The 27,091-nt window shown below is 35.7% G+C and overlaps 1 protein-coding gene across 3 annotated transcripts in view; it reads right to left on the reverse strand.

Moving 5' to 3' along the window:
• Positions 1 to 20,243, reverse strand: part of CUL5 (cullin 5) — an 89,726-nt gene extending 69,483 nt beyond the window's left edge. Inside the window, exon 1 of one of the 3 annotated variants that reach the window (XR_012488405.1) lies at positions 19,784 to 20,239. Coding sequence is in view for 1 of the 3 variants with exons in the window: in XM_074304335.1 (XP_074160436.1) it covers positions 19,784 to 19,807 (24 nt within the window). In the remaining 2 variants the exon portion in view is untranslated. Of the gene's footprint in view, positions 1 to 19,783 lie in introns of all 3 variants that reach the window. The other 2 variants (XM_074304335.1, XM_074304336.1) reach the window with 2 other exon arrangements.
• Positions 20,244 to 27,091: the final 6,848 nt, after the last annotated feature.

Consider the following 27,091-nt stretch of genomic DNA (forward strand, 5'->3'; position numbering starts at 1 on the left):
AAACTAATGCAAATATATAAAAACAAATTCTCAATGAGTAAGTGGATAGAAAAGCTCCTCTGTGGAATTCCAAATTATGGACTATGTGAATGACTGCTCCCAAACACTAATGCAAATGACAACAACTATGAAGACTAGCACTCAATAACCTCAGCAAATTAGTATAACAGATAAAAGATTGAAAAAGTTAAAATAAGAGAGTTTGTGAAAAAATAAGCATAATAACATGCTGGTAAAACTAAATTAGTCTATGGGAAGTAAATTGGAACTATGCTAATAAAGTGACTAACATGTCCATGACCTTCCACAGAGATTCCACTATTAGACATGTGCCCCTAAGAAGGTTAATGATAAAAAGGAAGATGTCATACACAATAAAATATTAACGGAAGCTCTTTTTTTGTGGTAGTAAACTACTGAAAACAAAGTAAATGTTCATCTACTTGGGGAAATAGCTAAATAAATAGTGGTACATGAATAAAATATTGCACTGTAAAAAATGATAGCTATGATGACTATCATTAAAAGCCTATATGGTATAAACAAAACATGCATATAAAAACCTTAAATGAGGAAGACATATGAACTGATACAAAATAAAATAAATGAAACCAGAAAAACAATTTACATAGTCATTAAATTAACAGAGAAAGCAAATAATTAAAATTGAGTGCTCTATGATTATAATGACCAAGCCTGGCTCCTAAAAAGAGAGGAATGTAACTCCCTCCTTTCTTTGAAGAGGGAGGAAACCAAGAGTAAGGAATTTTGCAAATAATGGTAAATTTTGATATTTTGGTTAATTTTGATCTCTGGGGAAAAAGAAAGATGCATTTGCATATAAAAGTGATAGAAATCTCCTCCCTGTTGTGTCCTGTTTTCTAGAGCCTCCAAGTTGGGGTGACAAAACGTACTGTGCTTTTTAGAGCCCCCATGCTGGGGGGTAGTTAAAACATTCTGTGTTAGTGGAGAAGTGATGAGACAAGGCTACCGAGGATGGTGGAAATATGGAGTCCATTTATTCCCAGTTTTTTCGCTCTTATGTACCCTCAAACTTTATGTAACCAAAACAACACTGGGCATGCACTAAGTATATACTGTGCACATGGGACCACATAAACAACTTGCTATTATATGTAGTTTGCCACTGGTATCACTCTGCTTCAATTATAACACAAGTTGTCACTGCTCCCTGACTTCTTAGGAAGACCAAGAGCCCTCAGGGGAGATAGGGAGCGGAACCAGACATTATTAGCAGATTCCCTCTGGGCTGAAGAGTCTTATACCTTACCTAGAGTTCCCCCACTATCTATGGTCCTCTACACTCCCCACCAATGTTAATGATTCTCTCTGTTTTCCAATGACATAGAATTTAGATCCTCAATTATTCATTATTTTTAACAGCTAGTATATCCACCATATATAATAAACTAATAAATATCTGTTAAACTGAATTTAATGATACTAAAAATAGCTATGGCAATTACATAAGGGGTTCTTTAAACCTGTAGTTCAACAAATGGCAAGCAGGAGATGTAGAAGTATAGGAAGTGTTAAGCAAGAGTTTCTGGATAAGACAAACATGAACAAACCCTGGAATTTAGCTCTTGAACCTGTACCCTCAGAAGACTCATGAATCCATTTCCACCAGACACTAAAGTCAAGATTTCACTAAATGATACTATGAATTGCATGGGCTGTGGTGTCAATCATCTAGGGAGATGTGAAATGATGAGTATTTACCAGGATTTCTTTGTGTCACACAATCTCTATTCTTTTCCTAAAAGGCAAGGAAGCTGTCCCCAAGACTCAATTGCCTAGTTGGCTTGAGCTTAGCTCCCTATTCATGGATTTTAAGTGGAGTCAGATGAATAAATAATAACTAGCAATTATACAGCATTTTAAAGTTTAGAGAGAGGGGTCCAACATCTTTTGTGCATTAATTTTCACAATATTCACTGTATTACCCAGCTATATAAAAAGATGAATGGGGCTTTCAGCCAAGAACTTATATCCTAGATGAGTATTTTTACTATGCAAAGGCAAAATAAACATTTTAACTACTGAATGATGTCATTACAATATTTGACTTAATGTACTTGGACAAAACTGAAATAAGTTTAGTATGATGCAGGAGTAAAGTCGAAAACACTTAAATACCTGGTTAAGCCAATTATTAGCAGACATATTGAAAATCATTTGGGAGAAAAGGCAAGAGAACATCTGGATGAACATGATAATCATAGAAATTATTATTAGAGAGAAGCCCCCAAAGTTGAACCTGCTCTAACTTTCAGGGTTACTGATTTTCAAAATAGAGATTATAGGACACTAGTGAGCTTCCCCTTGAATTCTTTAAAGTTCTCTACATCTTCACAAGTGCTTTTTTTTCCAGCTCTGTAGTTTCTTGGCAATTTGGTTGGTACTGAATAGATTAATTTAGGTAGGGTAATTGTATTCAAGTAGTTCCTGACTTTGTCTAGAGACAAGTAGACTCCCAAACATTTTATATTGCCTATAGTTATTTTAAATAAAATTTCTCCTTGGATCTCCTGCTGCTGGACTTTGTTGGTAACATAGAAATACTGATAATTTATGTAGATTTATTTTGTATTCTGGGAATTGTTTCTAGTAGTTTTTTTTTTACTTGGTTCTCTAAAAATACCATCATATTATCTGTAAACAGTGATAATTTGGTTTCCTCATTACCTACTCTAATTCCTTAAATTTTTTTCTTCTCATTGCTAAAGCTAACATTTTTAATACAATATTGAATAGCAATGGTGACAGTGAGCAACCTCGTTTCATCTCTGATTTTACTGGGTATGCTTTTAGTTTATCCCCATTACATAATGCTTGCTGATGGTTTTAGATAGATGTTACTGATCATTTTAGGGAAAACTTTCTTTATTCCTATGCTTTCTAGTGTTTTTAATAGGAAAGGGTGTTAGATTTTGTCAAATATTTCCAAAACACATTTATTAAACACTTAGTATGCACTATCCCTTGGAGATACAAAGTAACAGTTCTTGACTCAAAAAAAAAGCAAGCTAACATTCTACTAAAGGAATACAGTACCCATAAAGAAAAGTTAAATACGAGGTGAAGTGAAAGATTTGAGAGTATTAACAACTGAGAGGGCACATTAAAGACTTTACATTAAAAAATGACATCTGAATTAAGCCATAAAGAAAAAGATTCTAACAGGCAGATATGGAGAGAATTCATTCTAAGAAGAAGGAGATAGTGAAGATAGAATATTGAATTTAGATGTCAAATAACAATTTAACTTGGTTAAAATTCTCATCTCCCCTCATTATTTGAATTTTTTAAAGGGCAGGGAAACATTTTATTCCATGCATTACTGTTCTTGCTGTAGTTGTAATTGCCTTGCTTAAATAGATACTTAATAAAAGTTTATGAATTGAATTTTCCAGGGAAACAATATAATAAGTAATTAGGTTTTTCATGCCAAACTACAATGTGTACCAGAAGCATCATATTGTACTAATGATACAATAAAATCAAATCAGCATGTGAACTAATGTTTCTAAAAGAAAGCATATTTAAACAAGAGTTCTAATTTGGAATGCCAAGAAAGCTTTTCTTCCTGATGTAATTAAGCTCTCCTGTAGCTCCAGTTCACAGGTGGAAAGCAAGAAATATCACCAGGGACTTTAGCAGACTCTGATGTGGAGTAAACTTGGGGAAAAGGAACTCATATGGGGGAAAGTGGTATATATGGGATGTGGCCACAGACTGGAACAGGACTGATTTGGGCCAGAATGAAGAGAAAAAAACTTGAGCACCCAGAAATGGCATTCCAAGTAACTTGCAATCACCAGATCAAAGTTATATATGGAGAAAAAAGCAAGTCTAGAAGCCAGAAGCATCGGTGTGCTTCATGTCCCAGGAACTGAGTGGGGTTACAGTTCCAACTTCTGGCACAGTCATAAATCTGCAGAGAAATAAACAGAACAAGTATCCCGAAAGGGGAGTTTGTCATTCTGAATGAAGAGAGGCCCCAAGCTGGCAAAAGGAGCCAAATCCAACAAATTCCTCAGCTATAAAACCAGATCAGAAACTTGTACAGGAAGTATACAAATGACCTTGGATAGGACCACACTGAAAGCCTGATTCATCGCTGATACTGTAACAAAACAATACTTAATGTCCCAAGAAGACAGCAATAAGACCAGTCAAGACCTCTGGGGCTGAGACTCAGAAGTGTACAAACATAACCTTAATATTAGGTCTGGAGTCAAGAAGTAGGTTGGAAAAATGAGCGGACAAGCACACACAAAAAGAAACCAATCATAAAAATTATATGGTGCCAAGGGTACTCAAGACACAAACATAGAAGAGAATGACCTCAAAACCTCTCTATAGGCCTAGTCTCAAAGAAAAAATACAACTTCAGCACAAATTCAATAGATTTCTTAGAAAAGAAGAAGCAAGAGTTTTAAAAGAGTTAAATGCTGTTAATAAACAAAATGAGAACACTAGAAAAGAAAGTCTAAAAAGAAATGAGAAATATAAACAAAAATATTGGAAAAAGAATTAATAGTTTGGCATAAGAACAAAAATTTGCTCAAGCAACAAATTCCTTGAAAATTGGAATGGATCAAATGGAAGCCAAGAAATATTAAAACAAAGAGAATTAATGCCAAAGAAGAGGATGGCAAAAGGAAGCTTCCAGGTGAAATCTGGGTCTTCTATAACTCCATGAAAACAATGAAATTCTTGATTACTTCAAAATGTCTATCCTCTTCTGCTACCCCCAATATTAGAAGGAATTCTGATATCTGTGGCTCTTAATAATTTTCTGTGCATTTAATTTTTATTCCAATTTTAAACATATCTTTTTGTACTTATCTTGCTGAGGCCTAGTTAGGTAGCATTGGCCTTAAACACTTACATGCTGTGTGCCTAAGCAAGTTACTTAACCTCTGTATGTCTCAGTTTCAAAGATTGTTGTTTGGATCAAATGAAATATTTGTAAATCACTCAGTACAATGCTTAGCAACAATAAACACCAAATAAATACAAGCGATCATTATCATTATAGTTACATAGCTTCAAACTCTTATACAAGCTAATCTTGGCTTTGACTCCAAAAAAACCTGCACTACTTGGTCTTTCCTTTCAGGTCTAAAACCAGTAATCCTGGACACTGATCCTGCTTACTTATAGCTATTCTGATGCCACCCTGGTTTCTAAAGTAGAGCTCAAACTCCTCTTTTATCAAGTATCCTTATGGAAGTAAAGTGGCCACAGTTTCTGAGGCAACCTCTTGTAGTGGAAAAGACCAAAATATGATGATAAAGCACAGTATATGATCCCCCTTCCACTAATAATACTACTTGCTGCTTTTATCCAGTTTCTTTCTTCTCTTGCTGTGAATATAGTTCTTTGAGATTTTCCAAGGTTTAAAAAAAAAAAAAAAAAAAAAAAAAAAAAAAAAAAGACAAAAAGGATAGTATGTATACTATATAAAAGATGTATAAACAGACCAAAGAACAGGGCTCAGGAAGTAAAAAGGAGGGGGAAAGTGGGCTAGTTAGAATTTGGAAAATTATACAGCTCTCTTCAATGAACTGACACAATGGAATACCACAACTTCATAAATTAAAAGTACAGGGATATCCCAAATGTACAGATATTGATGCAGCTTGAGTGGTCTCAATTCCTGGTGATCAAGAAGTTAGTGGCATTAAGAGAATTGCTAAGAATCCCCTTTAAATCAGCCACAGATTTAGGAGTGAAAGAATTCACTCATTCACTCATTATTAGTTGCGAAATGAAAGTTTATTGTTAAATAGAAATCAGTTTCTAATGGGAAATGGAGTTTTGGCATGAGAATGCTTTCTCAGTGGCAGAAGGATCCTGGCAGCTGAGAGTGACAGAGATCTCAAGCTACCTAGGCCCATCTGCAAAGACCTTGGTTGAGGGAGGCTGTTATATTGGGTATCTTGGTGAGGGCTGAGCCCAAGCTGTCCCATGGATATAACAATATTGTGAAAGATGGATTATGTTTGTTCTGAGTGAAAAGGCAGAAACAAGAATAATGTTAAAACTTGCAAAGTGGTAAAATTAGTCTTCATGTCAAGAAAAATTTCTTAATAATTGGAGTTATCCAAAAGTAGAAAGGATTGCCCAGAGAGATAGTATATGTTCCCCATCCTTGGAGGTCTTCAGCAAGACACTGAATGACACTTACTAGCTATTTTGTGAAGGACAGTATTTTTGGGTATGTGTTGGAATAGAGATCCCTGCTAAAGTAATTTTTTTTAAACCTTTATTTTTCTTCTTTATTATTTATGGCTTTCTTTTAAAATTTTGAGTTCCAAATTTCCCCCCCACCAAGAAAAAATGATATCAATTATACATATGAAATAATATAAAACAAATATTCTCATATAAGTCATACTTAAAAAGGAAAACAAAAAAGCACCAGCAAGAAAAATAAAGTGAGAAAATATGAAGCACATTTCAACTCAAATTTTGTAATTATAATCTTTGCATAGTAGAAAATAGTAGACTTAACTTGGGCCTAACTCTGCTACTTACTAATTATCTGATCATGATCATGAGCAATTTTTTTTAAAAATTCAATCTATAAAAATGGAGATGATACCAACCTCTAAAAGGGTGTCATGAAGAAAGTACTTTTAAACCTTAATGTACTTTTCTCATCTGGAAAATGGGTAGATGGTATCTTTAACCTCTAAATCATTGCTATGATAAAAGTTAGAAAGTGGACTATCTAGAACTTATGGGAAAAGACCAGTTCATTTTTCTATTTTGTATTTCTACTACCTAGCAATACATATCAAAGAGTAGGGATTTAATGTTTCAAGCACCATAGCCTTTGCAGGCCTCCTTGATTTGTGATTCTAGGCAGGGGGAACAAAACACGTGCTGGGGAAAAGGAACTTAAAGAGGGAAACTTGAAGTTTTCATTTCGAAACTGGTGGAATAAGAGATGCATAAATTCAGCATGGTTTTTAATCCCACTATTACTCAAAATCTATAAGTCTTCTTTAAAATTAAAGCACTATTAATAAACAGCTATCTGTTCTTTGAACACTAAGTATTCATAAAAGAGTTTTAACAGCCTCAGGAAAAGGCAAAAAACCTCATTATGTATATAGCCATGCACACATATATTATGTATATGTCTATATAAATTAAATTTAATTAAAATCAATATTTTAAAATGAATTTACAAATATGTAAGATAGTAAATAAATTTCTGAAGCACCATTTAAAAGATTTTTAAATAATCATGTTACTGGGGGCAGCTAGGTGATTCAGAACAATCCCAATGGACTTTGGATGGAGGGTACCATTTACATCCAGAAAAATAACTCTAGTTTGAATATAAATCAACATATGCTACATTCACTTCTTTTTTTTTTTTTCCTCCCATGGTTTTTCCCTTTTGTTCTGATTTTTTTCCCTCTCAACATGATTCATAAAGCAATGTGCACTAAAAATAATTAAATAAAGGGGGAAGGGGGAGAAGCAATTAAAAAAAAAAAAAGTTAGAACTGATTGTATGACAAGAGACACTGGCATAGCACTGTCCAGCATGCTGTGCCCTCATCAGAAAAGGTGCTGTGCTCCATGAAGAAAGCAGAATTGTTAGTTCAGAAGAAATGTCAGATGTGCAAAGTTAAAGAATCCACGCCAATTGCTCAGAGACCATTTGCATCCAATCTATGGCAGAGAATTCAAGGTATAAATTAACCTGGTAATGGTATGTAATTTTTGTGATATATTGATGTAGTCCCTTTGCTAAATTTATTATTTAAAGTTTTTGCATCAACATTCTTTAAGGAAATTAATCTGTAAGCCCATAGATGGTTTTGGTTTTTTTTTTCCCTATTCCCAGTAAGGTATTAAAACTATTTCATAAAAGGAATTAGGTAGGACTCCTTTACCCATTTCTTAAACAGTTTATGGAATTTATTGTTCTTTAAATGTTTAGTAAAAACAAACAACAAAATCTTTCTAGGAATTCCTAAGTTGGGATCTTTAGTGTTGTTTTCTTAATATTATATCTATATTTCAATATAATTGGCTTCCTTTGTAATTTTATGTATTTTATTAATATTCTAAGAAAGGATCCATAAGCTTCCACTTCCATCCACTCTTCCAAAGGTCTCCATAACACAAAAAAGAATTCTGGAAAGATAGCATGATGTCCAATATAACACTGGTGACTGTTACCATGAAGACTTTTAAAAAAACTTGTTGGTTTGGTACCTGTACAGTCTGTTAACTATACCTTCCAGCTTTCTCTCCTGTATTCTTTTTCCTTACTCACTATGTGCTCACAGCTTCCAAAGCTATACTGCTTGTTCAAAATAATTCCAATATAGGCCAACATCCAAGACTCAAAATTAACCATTTCTCTCAAAAGGATCTATTAAAACTCTGTTTTCATCCTAGCTATTAGGCAATCTAACTGAATGATATGTAGTTGGTTGGTTGGTTGTTGTCCTTTGTTCTCAAAGAGGACCAAAGTGACATTATTATATTAAGAGTCAGGTTATCATGTATCCTACTGGCTGATCATACCAATGATCAGAGTGTTCTGCTAGTGTGGGACGCAAATAGTTCCTATGAACATTTGGGGTGTTTTCTCTAACTCTGCATCTTGCTTTTCTTCTGAGCTAATTCAATCCAGCTTTTCTAATAGAGCACAGTATCTTCTCTGATGAGGGCACGCCTTACTGGGCAATCCTATGCCAGTGTTTCCCATGTCATAAATCAATTCTAAAGTTCTTAAGAGAGAGACCTTGTTCTTGTATTGCTCTTTCTGACCAGCTTGTTAGTGCCTGTCCTATGTGAATTCTCCATAAAATAATCTTTTTGACAAGTATATATTTGGCATTCCAACAATGTGGCCTGGCCCAATGGTACTGTGCTCTCTGCATTAAGATGTGAATATTTACTATTTAAATAGAAATTACTAACCTAAATTTATCTCAACTATCTTTAATTGGCAAAATGTTAGGGAAGAAGAGGATTAATATACCTCTCCCTCAGCAATTTCAGATCCTTCAGAATAGGAAATGAAGTAGGTGGAAGGGTATCTTTTACCAACTTCTCTTTCATCTTGAGTCCATTTTTTTCAAGGAAGGAGCTACTGCTTATCTGGTTTTGAAAAAGAAAAGAGGAAAGCAGCTATCAAATAAAAGTAGAAGACAGCTCTCTCTTTCCTGGAATTTGTGTGCAAAAGTTTTATATAAAAACATTTTTTGTTCAGATATGGCTTTTTCTATTAATTAGGATTTACAAAGCACTTAAGGATCTTAAGATGCAGGTGCAGATATGTGGTTTACAAGAAGTAGCTTCAATCATGTTACTCCCCTGCACAAAATCTTACATCTCTTCACTACTCAAAAGATAAAGTTCAAATCAGAATGGCAGAAATTAGGCACTGACCCACATTTAACACCGTATACCAAAATAAGGTCAAAATGGGTTCATGATCTAGGCATAAAGAATTAGATTATAAATAACTTAGAAGAACATAGGATAGTTTACCTCTCAGACCTGTGGAAGAGGAAGGAATTTGTGACCAATGAAGAACTAAAGATCATTACTGAGCACAAAATACAAAATTTTGATTATATCAAATTGAAAAGTTTTTGTACAAACAAAATAAAATTGTTCTGTAAGAAATGACCAGCAGGATGAATACAGAGAGGTTTGGAGAGACTTACATGAACTAATACTGATTGAAATGAGCAGAATAATTATATACTTCAATTATATGATGATCAATTCTGATGGACGAGGCCCATCTTCAACAATGAGATGAACCAAATCAGTTTCAATCGTTCAGTAATGAAATGAACCAGCTACACCCAGCGAAAGAACTCTGGGAAATGAGTATGAACCACTACATAGAATTCCCAATCCTTCTATTTTTGTCCGCCTGCATTTTTTATTTCCTTCACAGGTTAATTGTATATTATTTCAAAATCCGATTCTTCTTGTGCAGCAAAATAACTGTATGGACTTGTATATATATATATATATTGTACTTAACATATACTTTAACATATTTAACATGTATTGGTCTACCTGCTATCTGGGGGAGGTAGTGGGGGGAAGTAGGGGAAAAATTGAACCAAAACATTTTGCAATTGTCAATGCTGAAAAATTACCCATGCATATATCTTGTAAATAAACAGCTATTAAAAAAACAAACAAACAATAAATTGATTCAGACCAGTTTCAATTGTTTAGTAATAAAGAGAGCCATCTACATCCAGGGAAAGGACTATGGGAACTTAGTGTGGACCACAATATAGCATTTTTACTTTTTCTGATATTGTTTGTTTGCATTTTTGTTTTCCTTCTCAGGTTTTTTTTTTTTTCCCTTTTAGATCCAATTTTTCTTGTGCACCAAGAAACTACATGGATATGTATACATATATTGGATTTAACACATATTTTAACATATATTGGAATACCTGCCATTTGGGGGAGGGGGTGGAGGAAGGAGGGGAAAATTTGGAACAAAAGGTTTTGCAAGGATCAGTGTTGAAAAATTACCCATGCATATGTTTTGTAAATAAAAAGGTATTAAAAAGAAAGAAAGAAAAAGATAAAGTTCAAACTCTTTGGTCAGGCACTCAAGAATCTCTATAACCTAGCCTAACCTAATCTAACCTTCTAACCTATCCCAACTACTACCTACAATAGCCCACAATAACTAATATTTTATATATCACTATTTGTCAGACACTGGGTAAATATTTCACAATTATCTCTATTGATCCTTACAACTCTGTTAGATAGGAATTATCATTATCTTAGTCTTATAGCTAATCACTGTCTGATGCCACATTTGAATTCAAATCTTCCTGATTTCAGATAGGTAATCCATGCACTGTATAACCTAGCTGCCCAAAAAGAGAGGAAAAACAGCAAAATTAAATCAGGATTACAGAAAATCATTTGGTCAAAATGCATTATGGCATAGTATATACAACAAAGAGCTATATATAACTTTAAAAAGTTTCAAAATGTATGGTCTTCTTTTTAATCTATTGTCTTAAATGTTTTAAAATCTAATTTTAAATTTATTTTGTGCACTTAAAATATAATTCTAAGAAGGAATTTATAGGTTTCATCAGACTGCCAAAGTAGTCAGTGACACAAAAAAGGTTAATAATGTTTAAGTCTAGTTCAAATAAATGAGGAAGCACAACTTATTATTGTTGCTGTAATAGCTAAATTTCCTTCTTAAAAAGCAACCTTGGATATAGTCCCTTACATTTGTTATGATGAAATTTTAGTGAGAGATCACTTCTTTGACAAGTACTTTCAAGAATGCTCAGAAAAATGGAGAATAGCACAACGCCTTCAGATGATGGAGTTTAGTTGTGCTAGTTTACTAACAATTCTGGTTTGCAAGTGTCAAGCAAAACATAAAATCACGGAATCTTAAGAATAAGAAAGTTTGGAGACATTATTTAGACCCATCTTCCATACAAAAACAAACAAACAAACAAACCTAAAACTTCTCTAACAAGTAGGCATTTGACCTAAATTAAAGACAAATAGCTCACCAGTTCCACAGTTCAAGTATGTCTTCCTATAACTTTCACATTTTGATTTTTGTTCTGCCAACTAGAACTATAAGAATAATTTCTCAAGGTGCTCTAAATCACTATTGATCAGAGAAATGCAAATTAAAACAACTTTGAGATACCACTACACACCTCCCAAATTGGCTAAGATGACAGGAAAAGATAATGACATCAGAGAAATGCAAATTAAAACAACTTTGAGATACCACTACACACCTCCCAAATTGGCTAAGATGACAGGAAAAGATAATGTTGGAGAGGATGTGGGAAAACTGGGACACTGATGCATTGTTGGTGAAACTATGAACGGATCCAACCATTCTGGAGAGCAATTTGAAACTATACTCAAAAAACTATCAAACTGTGCATAACCTTTGAACCTAGCAGTGTTTCTACTGGGCTTATATCCCAAATTGATCTTAAAGGAGGGAAAGGGACCCACATGCGCAAAAATGTTCTTGCCTCTTTATAGTGGCAAGCAACTGGAAACTGAATAGATGCCCATAGATTGGAGAATGGCTGAATAAATTATGGTATATGAATGTTATGGAATATTATTGTTCTGTAAAAAATGACCAGCAGGATGATTTCAGAGAGGCCTGGAGAGACTTATATGAACTGATACTAAGTGAAATGAGCAGAACCAGGAGATTATTATACACGGCGATAACTAGATTATATGATGATCAATTCTGATGGCTGTGGCTCACTTCAACAATGAGATGATTCAAACCAGTTCTAATTATTTAGTGATGAAGAGAGCCATCTACACCCAGAAAGTGGACTGTGGGAATTGAGTGTAGTTCATAACACAGTATTTTCACTTTTTAGTTGTTGTTTGCTTGCATGTTATTTTGCTTCTTTTCTTTCTTTCTTTTCTTTTTGTTTTTATTGGTTTGATTTGGTTTTTCTTGTGTGGCATGATAATTGTATAAATATATATGCATAAATGTAATGTGGTCAAAGATGAAGTCTGGAGTCTGAAGCCTTCTCTGTGTCTGTGTCCAAGAATGTCCCAATTCTCTCAGCCCTTAAATACTTCAGTATGATTATATCACTACAACAACTGAGCATGTGCCCCATTACATCACCATGTCATACTAAGTATAGCCAACTAGAGTGATTACATCATTATATCACATTAAGTATATGTTTAACTAGAGAACCATTACCTCATCAATTATACTGAGTAGGTGCTTAACTATAGGCATCCTACTGTCCTTTATTCAAGTATACCTTTCCAGAGTTCCGGCTCTCTACATATATTGGATTTCTACCATGTTTAACATATATTAGACTACTTGCCATCTAAGGGAGGGCATGGGGGAAGGGGGAGAAAATTGGAGCACAAAGTTTTGCGAGGGCTAATGTTGAAGAACTGTCCGCACATATGTTTTGAAAAACAAAAAGCTTTAATAAAGAATAATTTTTCTTCTACATATCAGGCTTTCACACAATCACAAAATCTGAGAATTAGAAGAGATTTCAATGACTACCTAGCCCACCTTATATAAGAAAATCATCCCAGTTATAACACAATTGTCAAATGTGAATACTTCCAAGGAGGGGAAACTAATCACCTACTTCTCCAGAAAGCCCATTTCACTTTGGCCAGTTGCAATTTTAAAATTATCTTTATCTTTCAAAGTTGTTTTTATAATATTGCTGTTATTCCATAAATTGTTCTCCTAGTTCTGCTCACTTCACTTTGTCAGATCATATGAGTCTGTGTTTCTCTGAGCTATCTCCTTCATCATTTCCCATACCATAATAGTATTGTATTACATTTATATACAACAACTTGTTCAACTATTCTCAGATTGATGAGAATCCTCTTACTTTTCAAGTCTTTGCCACCACAGAAAGAGCTGCAAAAAATATTGCTGGGTCAAAAGTTGTACACAGATAAATACATTTTCAACCAGAGATCCAAATTGCTTTTCAGAAATAAACTGAAAAGTAATACAACTTGGAATAGATCTCTAAAGTTTCATTTATGATTTCTTAAACATGATGTCCAGAATATTTCTTAAGTGTGGTTTTCAGAGAGCCCAATGATTCTTAGTCATCTCTGCTTGACTTGTTTTCCATTTTTTTAGATCCAATTGTTTTAAATAGTAGAGCTTTAACTTTTTTTTTTTTAATATTTCTTGCAGTTTCATGAAGTCATTGATTTTTGTGTTTATTCTACATTTTAAAGAGTTCTTTACCATTTTCTTTTCTAGGCCATTTACCCTTTTTCTAATTCTTTCTTCCAAAAATTTTATTTTTTATCTTTTGATTAATTTCTTGTAGATATTTATGTAGTTCTAGTGGAGGGGGGGGAGAAATCACTTTTTTTTTCTTTTGAATCTTTGCTTCCAGTTGTTACTGAGTTATTCTTTACTTCTAGGATAGATTATTGGGTATTTCTAGATCTATTATAAATCTTTGTATGTTCTTATATTTACTCATCTCTCCAGCTTCTGTTTGTGAACTGGAGTTTTGTGCCTAGACCAGGCTTTGCTATGCTCTTGGGTGATATGTTCAGTCTTGCTTAATCTTGATCTGGGTTTCTAAACCAACTTCTACTTTATAGGATTAGCATTAGTCCTGCCCCTTTGAAATTTGGAGTGATGGATCTGCAATATCCTCTTTGGCATCTTTTGCAAAGTACTAGTGACTTCAGAATCCCCAGAATCCTTAGGGCCAGGATATGCTATCCTGAGTAATGCCACCCACCTGGAGTTTCTGCTGAGGTTCCAGTAGCTTCAAAGGTCCATTCTGCTGTTTATTTGCCACAGGTGTCAGGTTACAAGCCAGATTTTGGTTTCCTATAAGGCTATTAGCTTGAGAACTGACTTAGTTTGAGCTTCCCCCTCTCTCCCTTCTTGTCTATGGCCTTTAGTCTTCTGACATTTTTGTATAGCTCTGTGATGAAAGTCAGTTACTACATTTTTCTCATTGGATTTTTTAATCATTAATTGCTCTGCTGCAATTTTTACATTCTCCCTCTCCTCCACCCCTCTTAGCACTGAAGAAGGAAGGAAATGAGCGTTTATTAAGTGCTGACTGTGTGGTAGGCACTTTGAGAAGCATTTTGCAAATATGATCTCAAGCTGTCAACTTCTACTGAGACAATGATATTGGTTGGAATTCACTTCCCAATGAATATAAGTATAACCTATTGATATACAAATATTAGTATCACTGGGACCTTACTATTATTACCTTTGTGGCCTTCTATAAGACATTTTTTCTTTCTTGGCTTAAATACCCTTAACTGAAAAAAATGAGTTTATACTAGATGATCAACTAGCTCTAAGACATTAGACTACAAAATTCGAAGTTTAATTTAATAAGAGATGAAAGAATTCAGTATAGTTACACTAGTATTATCTGACTAGTTTAATTTCCTAATATTTAAAGGCTATACCAAAAAGGAAGGCAATAAACCTCATTTCTCCTCACAAGTATCAGAAAAATTCACAGCACATTAAAAAAGAATTTTTTTCAATATTGCTTCCATAATCTTTATTTTCTGAAATGTTTTTAATGGACAGTAAGCTTGATTACAAGTGCTAGAATCTCTTTTGGGGGGCATTATAATTCTTTAAAAAATTAAAATGTATACCTATGTGTGTATGTGTGTGTGTGTGTGTGTGTGTGTGTGTGTGTGTATATATAAAATTGAATTTTGGCTAAGTCACATCATTTTACTGCCATATCTGAGAGCACAAGGTATTTCTGGAGTGATCTCAGGGGATACAGTGTACTAAGGGTTTCCCATCTAAGTACACCAAGATATATGTTACTTTCAAAGGCAGAGTACCCATCTACTTTTTTTGTTTTCTCTCAACAGATTCAAGAGGTATTCAGAACCAACTGAGAAAACCTTCCACTCTTTTCCTACTCTTAACATTTTGCATACTGATGCCATATATTTAGATCTAGTCAAGCACTATTTTGTTAAAAAATTTTCAGTAGCTACCTATCTGTTGCCTATTTATTAAAATTAAAACTCTTCTATCCCTGTTAAGGATGTCTTAAAAACAATAAACATTTACATAAATGTTTGCAAAGTGCTTTACATATATTATCTCAATTAATTTGCAGAACTACCCTGGGAGGTAAAATATCATCATTCTCATTTTACAGATGAGAAAACTGAAGCTCAGAGTTAAAAAGACTTAAATGTCAAAGGTCATATGGCTAGTAAGCATCTGAGAGAAAAGTCCAGTACTACATTCAATAAACCATCTAGATGCAGGATCTCACATTATTGACCAGAAGTCAAATTGGACACATCTCTGTTAACTGAAAACACCCAGAGTTAAGGCTACTGGGTTTAATGCCCTTCCTGGGAAAAGCTTTTCTTTTCAGCTTAACCTATTGTATTTTTTTCCCTTTCTAAAAGTCCAATTCAAATGTCAACATTCCTCCAAGATGCCTCTTCCGTTCCCCCCATTCACCATACAGAGCAATTTGTTTTGCAATTCTCTAATGCACTCATCAAGAGAGACACACATGTAGTGGCTAGAAGGCTAGAATCAAGCACTAATTCAAAGACTTGTCTAGGATGCCTTAACTGGTTGATCATGAGCAATATCCTTAACTTTAGTGTCCCAGGGAAGTCTCTAAGATTAGAAACGGCAATGAGTTATTGAAATGTATTAGCTGATTATATCCTAGATACAACCGTCCTCCCCCCCAAAAAAAAACCCCACAAACTATTCATTTTGAAAGAATGTGCATTATATTTTTATGATTTTATGTCTTCTGCTTCTTTAGACCCTAATAGATCTTCTGGATCTTTTAAGTTGGAATCCGTCAATATCTATATTTTTTAAATCAACTTTATTCCAATAGCATTAGTTTTCCTTCATAATCCTATGTATTTTATTTTATGTATTTAAAAACATTACATTACTTTGAGAAAGGATTTAGAGGCAAAAAGGGGTAGGTAATGAAAAAAAAAAAAAAAAAGGAATAGGAACCTCTGCTCTATGAAGACTGCTAAACATATTAAGCTTGGAATTTCCCCTAGCACCCAAGCATAGGGCTCAAGACACAGAAAAGTATTTAATAAATGAAGAATGAACTAGATCATTTCTGCATAAGTCCTCTACTGATCACTTAATTCTTCTCTCCAAACTGAAAACAATACCTATACCAAAGTTAAAGGATAAACCTTAAATAGTAAAGTAGTAAAAAGTAGAAAAGAATCTCAGCAGATGAATAGCTTTCAAATTTAACCTTAAGTTACACCAAAAAAGAAATTTGCTTGCAAAATGGATTATTTTGATTACATTAAATTAAAAAGATTTTCTACAAAACAACAACAACAAAAAAAAAAAACAAAAAAACAAAAAAAAAAAAACAAACACCAATGCAGACAGGATTAATTAAAAGGGAAGCAGAAAACTGGGGAAATTTTTTTTACATCCAAGAGTTCTAAAATATATAGAGAATTGATTTTTTATTTACAAGAATATAATCCATTCTCTAATTGATAAATGGTCAAAGGATAAGAACAGAAAATTTTCAGATGAAGAAATTAAAGCCACTTCTAGTCACATGAAAAAAATGCTCTAAATCACTATTGATTAAAGAAATGCAAATTAAGGCAACTCCTCTCAGACTGGATAAAATTACAAGAAAAGTTAATGATAAATGTTGGAGGGGATGGGGGAAAACTGGGACACTAAGATATTGTTGGTGGAGTTGTGAAATTATCCAACCATTCTGTGGAGCAATTTGGAAGAGGTGGCTGAATCAGGATACAGAAGAAGAGAAAAAGAGATCCCACTCCCAGTATGGGAGGAACTGAGGAGCAGAGTGGGGGGGAGGTGGGGCGCTGGGAGATTTTAAAAACTGACTTAAGAGGTGTGAGTCCAGGGGACCAAAGGAAAGGGTACTTAGTAGAAGAAATATTGCCAAACATAAGGTCCAGATCTTGATAAGTGCTTGGTCCAACAAGGGATTCTTGGGCTTCCTATTAATGACTGCTTAAGGAAACAGATGGAGGGTCCCATGGCCCAAAGAGCCATTAAACTGTATGCTTTTTGATCCAGCAGTGTTTCTACTGGATTTGTATCCCAAAAAGACCATAAAAAAGGGAAAAGAACCCACCTGTTCAAAAATGTTTGTAGCAGCCCTTTTTTTCCTGTAGTGGCAAGAAATTGGATACTGAATGGATGTCCATCAGTTGGGGGAATGGTTGAACAAGCTACTGTATATGAATGTAATAGATAGACTATTACTGTTCTATAAGAAATGATAAGCAGGATCGTTTCAGAAAAGCTTGGAGAGATTTACATGAATTGATGCTAACTGAAGTGAGTGGAACCAAGAGAATATTGTATATAACAAGATTATGTGCTGATCAACTGTGATGGATGTGGTTCTTTTCAACAATGAAGTGACTCACATCAATTCCAACAGACTTGTGAGGGAGACAACTACTTGCATCCAGAAAGATTATGGGGGCTGAATAGCATTTTAATTTTTTGTTGTTAGCTTGCTTTTCCTTTCTTATTTTTTCTCCTTTTGAGCTTTCTTGTGCAGCATGAAATATGGATGTAGAAATATGTTTAGAAGAATTGCAATTGTATTACCTACTGTCTAGGGGGCAGGGTAAGGGAAAGAGAGGGAGAAATGTGGAACACAAGGTTTTGTGATGGTGAATGTTGAAAAATGTCTTTTCATGTATTTTGAAAATAAAAAGCTATTATTAAAGATTAAAAAGGGGGGCAGCTAGGTGGCACAGTGGATAGAGCACCAGCCTTGAATTCAGGAGGACCAGAGTTCAAATTTGGTCTCAGACACTTAACACTTCCTAGCTGTGTGACCCTGGGCAAGTCACTTAACCCCAGTGTCAAAAAAAAAATTTAAGATAAAAAAAAAAAAGAAAAAAGAAATTTGCTAATGCTAATCAGCATCCCTTCCCTCTCGTCAAAAAAAGACTTTAGAATTACATATTTATACATATATATACATACACACACCAGATGAAATTATTTGTACAACATTGAAAATAGTACCCAGATCATAATCCATGGTTGTCAGTCTTCACTCATCAAATTTGTTATATTTAAGTAACCAAATATAGACAAAATTTAACATTTGCTTTGTGACATGGTAAATGATCATAATTGACTAGTCCAAAGAGAGAGAATGAAACCAAGAAAAACCTCAACCACTCAGAACTAAACAGAAAGGCAGGATAACAAAGAAGAAAAGGCCCCCTAGAGTCCAGAGTCCGTTCCAATTACTCTTCAAATTGACTATGTGACCTTGGGCATGTCACAACTTTATAAGTCTGGTTCCTCGTTGAAAAAATAACAGCATTTATTGATGGGTCCCTTCCAGGTTTAAAACCCTTGAGTCATGAACTATAAAATAATAAAGGGATGCACTGATCTTTTCATTTCATTTGAAGTCCCTTTTTAATCAGCTTATGGAAGGAACCTTACCTCCATTACTAGTCCTGTCAAATACCTAATAAATCTAAAATAGTTTACTCTTGCACAAAATTACTTTCTTTAGAAAGAGATTTTTCTAAAACCCTCTAATAGTATCTTACTATATTATAGCAAGAGAACAAGGCCTTAAAGAAACCGAGAGATAGGAGCAAAGAACCTGAAGTCTCCAAGGAAAACGGGCGAGGATTGCGGTGAAGAGTCCTGCAAACTAATAGGGGGGTGAATGCCACCAACCTCGGCTTCAAGGAAAGGAAGAGAATGGGACAAGCGTCCCGCAGCCCAAGAGTTACTAGGGTTCTTCTCTTCTGTGCCTTAGACCCTGCGAGCTAGAGCGTGAGGGACACCTCTAAAGAGAGAGGAACTGTGCCCTATCTCCCCGAAATCAAGAGTCCCGTAGAGTGATCATTAAGGTTCCCCTCACAGCCCCGCTGGACGGACGGACAGACAGACTGACGGACGGAGGAACACACACACCCGCACACATACACACACGCCGGCAACTGGTGGGGGGGAAGGGACAGGGAAGCAAGGCCCTTCTCCCCCGAGCGCGAGGAGGGTGCCCCCTCAGCTGCCGCTATCATCAGCGGTGCCGCTGTCTGGCCCTGCACGGATCCGCCCCCGAATCCAGGTGTGCTACTTCCCTAGCGCGGGCCCAGCGGTACAACCTGGAGTGGCGGAGAGGGACAGCAGAAGTGGGGTTCTTACCTTTAACAGATTAGACGTCGCCATGTTACCTCAACTTAACCTCTCGCGGGACTGCGCGAGATTTCAGAGAGCTCGCCGGCTCAGCTTGCGGCCTCTCCAGCCAGACTTCCCGGCCGGGCCCAGGGCCCGAGGGCCCAGCGCTGTCCGATGGGGGAAGGGAGAGTGCAGTGGGCTCGGGGCGTTCTCAGTTCAGGCCCCGGGAACTGCCTCGCCCGCCCTTCTCTCCTTTACATGCTCTCGGGGAACTCCCCTCCAAGGGAAGAGCTCAGGCGAAGCCCTGGAGACTACGTCTGCACAGCTAAGATAGAAGAACCGGGGAGGGGAGGAGGCGACGAGAGCAGAGACGGCACGAGCCTCCTCTGTTCCTTCAGCTCAGTTCGTCATGGTCGCGCCTGCAGCCAATCTCTGGAATACAGGGAGCCCCGCGGCCGAGGTTCTAAGACTGGGGCCGAGTCACGTGGCCCAGGAGCTGGGGAGGGCCCGGCTTCGGCGAGCCCCGGGTGAAGCTGGGAACCCGAAGAGAAGGAAGGGGCGGAGAGGCACGGAGGTCAGCCGTCTCCTGGCCGTGACCTTAAAGGGGAAGAGGCCTGTTCGCGCCGCCCCTTCTTCGCCTCTCCCGAACATTAAAAAAAAAAAAAAAAAAAAAATCAGTGGTGTGGGAGGAGGAAGACCCGCAAAAGATGAAAAATTATATTGAACTTTTCAGGATTCTCCCTATTCTCCACTTCTTGGCTTCATTCTGTCGTGAAGCACCTTCTTGCTCCTAACCTCCATCGATCAGTCAACAAATATTTAATAATAATACTAATAATAGCATTTTTATGGCGTTTTAAGAACAGCAAAGAACTTTACCTATATTATTTTACTAATTCCCCACAGCAATCTTGTGAGGTGGGTGCGATTATCCTTAAAGATGGAGAAACCTCGGTAAGTTAAATGACTTGAGCAGGGTCACAAAGACATTTACTGCCTGAGATAGGTTTCTAATGATTAAGTTCCTACTATTTGCATACAAGAGTGTCACAGACACTGAAGAACTTTGGTCACCTCCTTTCTCTCTAATCTTCATTCCCTCCATCTTGCTCCAATCTCCTTCCCCCTTAAAAAAAGAAAAAAAGAAATCCACAGGTGATAATAGGCTCACTATTGAGCGTCATCTCCATCTCATTTTCATCTAAATTCATTAAAAAAACAAAACAAAATAAAATCCTGCCCTTCTCCCCCACTGCTTCCATTTTTACCACTTGTCCTCCTCAAAACAAATCCCTGCCCTGGAGGAGCTTACTATTTAATGGAGGAAGAAGGGGAAGACAACTAGAATTGTGAGGTTAAAATGAGATCATTTTTGCAAAGTGTTTAGTAGAATGCCTGACACATAGTAGGTACTATATAAATATTACTAAATATAGTTTGTTGTTCAATGTCTGACTCTTTCTGAGCCTACTTGAGGTTTTCTTGACAGATATCTGAGTGATTTGCCATTTCTTTTTTTTTTTTTTACAAATTTTTTTTACATTTTTACATTTTACAAATAAGGAAACTGAAGCACACAGTGAATGTGTGAAGACAGATATGAACTCACAAAGATGAATCTTCTTGGCTTCAGGCCTGGAACTCTAACCACTATCACCTAGCTGTCCTTATGAAATGACCCCAATAATAACTGAATGTAGGGCTGGTAAAATTATGATTGATTATTAGTAAATATTTGATTTATATGCCTAGAATGACTGTCTTAGCAGTGGTATTCATATTATGCCTACAAGTTACATAGAAGATAAGTAGAAAATAATGAGGGAAGGGACAAGTATAAAGAGGAGTTGGTAAAGGTGAGATTTGAAGGAAGCCAAAGAAGTCTGTCGGTAGAGTGGAAGAGGGAGGACATTTCTCATATAGCTTAGAGATGGACTGTTTTAGTTCTTAGAACAGATCTCTGGAGGTCAGATAGAGAGTATGTATCAGGGAGTAAAGTATAAGAAGATTCTTAATATAGAGGGCTTGGTAATGAAGTGCTTTCAATACCAAACTAGAAGATTTTGTATTTGGCCCTGAAAGTGATGGAGATGGGGGTTAGGGAGGAAAGAAAGTGATAGGGAGCTCCTGGAGTTTTTTGACTGTGGGAATAATGTAATTGGCACTTTAGGAAATTTACTTTGGCACATGAATGGAGAGGATGGATTGGAATGGGAGAAACTTGAGGCAGGCAGACCCATCAGTAAATTTTTTACTATAGGTTAGGAGTAAGATGAGAGCCTGTATATGACTGGTGGCACTATCAGAGAAAAGATGCTTTTCCTGAGAGGTTACAAAAATGAAATCTATAAGCCTGAGCTTTTACTGGATATGGATAAAAAGAGGAGGAAATGACACTAGTAGAATACTGTCCTTCCAATAATAGGGAATGCTGTCCCTCAACAGTATTGGAAATTTAGAAGATAAGAAAGTTTACGGATAAAGAAAATAAGTTTAGTCTTGGACATGTCAAGTTTAAAATGTCTATTGGACATGCATTTTTAAATGTCTTAAAGGCAGTGCAGTTGCAAAGTTGGAGGTCAGCAGAGAGTTCAAGGCTGGATGAATACATTTGAGATTGATCAACATAGAGATGACAATGAGATGATTCAGATCGATTTTAATAATCTTGTGATGAAGAGAGCCATCTACAGCCAGAGAGAGGACTATGGGAATTGAATGTGGACCACAACATAGCATTTTCACTCTTTCTATTGTTAGCTTGCATTTTGTTTTCTTTCTCAGTTTTTTTCCCCTTCTTGATCCGATTTTTCTTGTGCAGCAAGATAACTATCAATATGTATACATATATGGGATTTAATATATATTTTAACATATTTAAAACGCATTGGATTATCTGCCCATCTAGGGGAGGGGATGGGGGGAAGGAGGGGAAAATTTGGAACACAAGGTTTTGTAAGGGTCAGTATTGAAAAATTACCCATACATATGTTTTGTAAATAAAAAAAAAGAAAAAAGAGTTATTTTTAAAAATAGAGATTATAAACAAAACAGACAAGATCATCAAATGAAATACCATAGAGAACAACAGCTTCTTAAAATGTGAATGAGAAAAGGAGGGAGAGAATTTGGAATTCAAAATTTGAAAAAAAAATTTTTTTAAGTTGCTTTTACATGTAGTTGGGGGAAATTAACATTAAAATTTATTTAAAAATTTTTTTTTATTTTTTCCAAATACATATAACAACAATTTTAACATTTGTTTTCTAAAATTTTGATTTCCAAATTCTCTACTTACCTTTCCCCCCCTTTGAGAAGGCAAGCAATTTGATATAGATTATATACTGTCATATAAAACATTTTCATATTGTATTAAAAAAAAACCAGACCAAAGTAAAACAAGAAAAATAAAGTTTTTAAAGTATATTTAGATCAGTATTTAGACTCCATTAGTTTCTATAGTGGTAAATAGCATTTTTCATCATATATCTTTTGGAATTGTATTAAATGGTTGTGTTGCTAAGTTTAGCTAACTCATTTGCAGTTAATCATTGTACATTATTGTTGTTATTGTTCTTCTGGTTCTGTTCACTTTATTTTTCATCAGTCAGTAAGTCTTTCCAGATTTTTCTGAAAGCATCCTACTTGTCATCATAATTTACCCAACCATTCCTCAATTGATGGATATCCCTTCAATGTCCAGTTCCTTCCTTGCCACCACAAAAAGAGCTGCTATAAATACCTTTTATACATATAGATTCTTTTCCTTTTTTTTCTAAATTCGTTGGGATACAGATATAGAAGTGATATTGCTGGGTCAAAGAATATGCCATAGTTCTTTAGCCCTTTGGGCAAAATTCCAAATTGCTTTCCATAAGGGTTGGATCAGTTCATACCTCCACCAAGAGAACTTTAATGTTTCAATTTTCCCACATACTTTCTAATATTTGTCATTTTCCTTATCTGTCATATAAGACAATAAGTATGAGATGGTATTTCAGAGCTGTTTTATTTTGCATTTCTCTAATCAATAATGATTTATTTATTTTTATATTACTATAGAAAGCTTTGATTTCTTCATCCGAAAATTCCCTTTTCATATTCTTTGACCAGTTATCAATTGGGTAATGACTTGTATTCTTATAAATTTGACTTGATTTTCTCAAACATATCTATGTTTGAGAAATGAGATCTGTATAAGAAAGGAATATACATTTTTTGACAGTTTGTGATTACTGCCTATTTCTGCCCATTCTATTTTTTGTCCTATTTATCCTTTTCTTTCTTCTTTCATTCTGTTCCTCCACAAAAATGCTTTCCTTCTGATCACATCTCCCCCAATTTGCCCTCCCTCCTATCAGCTTTCCCCCTCCACTTTCTCTTATACTCTTCCCCTCCTGTTTCCCTGTAGAATTAGATGGATTTTTATACTTGAGCTATAAGAGATGATTTATCCCATTCTTCTTCTCCTGTCCTGCTTCCCTGTATCTTTCATTAAAAAAAAAAAAAAAAAAATTCTCGTCATCTCTGTTTCTCACCTCTTAATTTTATTTTCTTTAGATATCATCCGATCATAGTCAATTCATGCCCATACCTTCTGGATAATTCCAATTTCTTCTTATGTAGGAAAGTAAACAGTTTAACTTTATTGATCCCTCATATAATTTTATAATTTCTCTTTCCTGTTTACTTTTTATGCTTCTCTTCATTCTTTTTTTTTTTTTTTTTTTTTTTTGCTGAGGCACTTGGAATTAAGTGACTTGCCCAGGGAGGGTCACACAGCTAGGAAGTGTTAAGTGACTGAGGTCAGATTTGATAGCAAGTTCTCTGACTTCAGAACTTGTGCTGTATCCACTGTGAAACCTAGCTGCCCTTCTCTTAATTCTTGAATACAAGAAAATCAGAGTTTCTATTCACCAGGTGTTTTCACCAAGAATGCTTAAAATTAAGTCTTCTATTTCATTAACAAACTATCCCGCCTCCCCCCCCCCCTGCCAAGGAATATACTCAGTTTTGTTGGGGAAGTGATTCTTAGCTGTAATGGTAGATCCTTTGCCCTCCAGAATATAATATTTCAATCCCTCCAGTACTTTAATGTAGAAGCTGCTAAATCTTGTAGTGCCCTGATTATGGCTCCATGATATTTGAAATATCTCTTTCCAGCTGCTTACAATTTTTCTTCTTGACTTTGAAAGTCTAGAATTTGGCTATAATATTCTTGGGAGTTTTCATTGTGAGATCTCTTTCAGGAGGGAATTGGTAGATTCTTTCAATTTCTATTTTACCCTTTTATTCCAGGGCAATTTTCCTTGATAATTTCCTGAAATATGATACCTGAGCTCTTCTTTTAAGAGTAGTTTTCAGGTTTTTTTTAAGTTTAATTTAATTTTTGTTTTATTTTAAGTTCCAAACTATTTTCCTCTTTCCCTTCACATTCTGAATAAGATACACTGTATGTTGTAAGAAATGAACAAGCAGGTTAATTTTAGAAAAACATGTATAGATTCCCACAATATAATGAAGAATGAAATAAGCAAAATCAAGAGAACTTTGGATTCAGTAATAGTAATATAGTTTACGAATGATTGAACAACTAAGCTATTCAGAATATTATATATATTCAAACTAATATAAAAGGCCTATGAAGGAAGATACTACCCACTTCCAGAGAAAAAAGTGATAAATAGAAGTATGCATAAGATGGCTTCAAACACACACACACACACACACACACACACAAATATACACCTCTGTGTGTGTGTATGTATATTATTTAGCCATTCCCCAACTGATGGATGTCTCCTCAACTTTCAATTCTTTGCTACCACAAGTAGAGCTGGCATAAATACTTTAGAACACATGAGTTTTTTTCCTTTTTCCCTGATGAGAAACAGACATAATAGTAGTATTTCTGAATCAAAGGGTAAATACAGTTTTATAACTCTTCGACATAATATAAGATTATGATGAGAGTTAGGGAAGGGGTTTTGGGTTGGCATAAGGATAGTCCCGTGACAGCACAGAGTCCCCTGTAAAAGGAATTTACAGGCCCGAAAACCTAGGTTGATAAAAAGGTTTATTGTAGGGATTTGGAAGTAAAGTTTAGTTAGTAAAATCGAGGGTAGAGATAAAAGGGCACCGGAATAGGTCCGGTGGACAGAAACCCTTGACATGACTCACATAAGGATGCCATGCTTAGGACTTCTGCAAAAAAAAGGTGGACTCCGAAGTAGCCCCTTTTATAATGGGGGCTCTTGGTGATCTTGAAGGTGGGTGGAGTCCAGGCTCCTGGTGGGTTTTCAGCCAGGATCAGCATTGAATAGAATTCAATGGATTTTCAGGTAAGGAAGAAACTGTGGGGGTTGGGAAAACCCAAGTTAGCTCAGATCCAGTGGGGGCTGGGTGACCAGGATTTGTGAATCAAAAGATCCTAGCTTAAAGGGACCTCAACTCCCATCAATTACTCTCCAGAATTGGTTGAATCAGTTCACAATTCCACCAACAGTATCCCACTTTTCTGCATTGCCTCCAACATTTGTCATCTTCTCCTATGATTTTAGTTAATTTGATAGGTATGAGATATCTCCAAATTCTTTTAGTTTACATTTTTCTAATCAATAATGATTTAGAGCATTTTTTTCCAAATACCTGGTCCAATCATTCTTAATTTATTTCTCCTTTATCTATTTTTCAGATCTGGTCTATGAATGACCATAGGCATTCTTTTCCATCATTTCACTGGCCAGAGACTGCTTCCCTTCAGCCACAAGTTCTGGTGTGCTAGTGCTCCTCCTCCTGGTACTGAGCCCCAGAACTGTGACCCATATTCACACATATAACCATTGCAACAGTGTCGCACACCCAGTTCCAATAAAGGGATTTCCTGTAATTTTTTTCTGATCAGTTATCTGATCCCCTTACCATTTGGGGGCTCAGAGGTCCATAAGCTACCATTGCCAATTAATTTACTCCCTTGGCTTACTGCTGGCTTACCTGGATGCAACTTGCACTGAGTTATTCTCTGCTCTCATCCCATTTCCTGCTAATCTCCTAAATTTTGTTGAGCTAGACTTGTTTCATTCCCACCTTTTGTTGATTCTGCCCACCATAATTCTTAATTATTTTAAAGTTGTGTGGAGGGGAATTTGAGAGAGCTCAGATTGTAGCGGGCTTAGCCCCTTTAAGATTCCTTGTCTGATCTACCTTTGGGATAAGATATTCCTAAGGGAAAAGATCTGTATCTGATCCAGTTTGGGCTGTACCCAGCCCCCAGTTGGTTTGGGTTTTCAGCCCCCTTTGATACAAGATCTGGTCAGAACTAGTTTGGGCTGTACC

This window comes from Sminthopsis crassicaudata, chromosome 3 (genome assembly GCF_048593235.1).
Source record: "Sminthopsis crassicaudata isolate SCR6 chromosome 3, ASM4859323v1, whole genome shotgun sequence".
Lineage (NCBI taxonomy): Eukaryota > Metazoa > Chordata > Mammalia > Dasyuromorphia > Dasyuridae > Sminthopsis > Sminthopsis crassicaudata.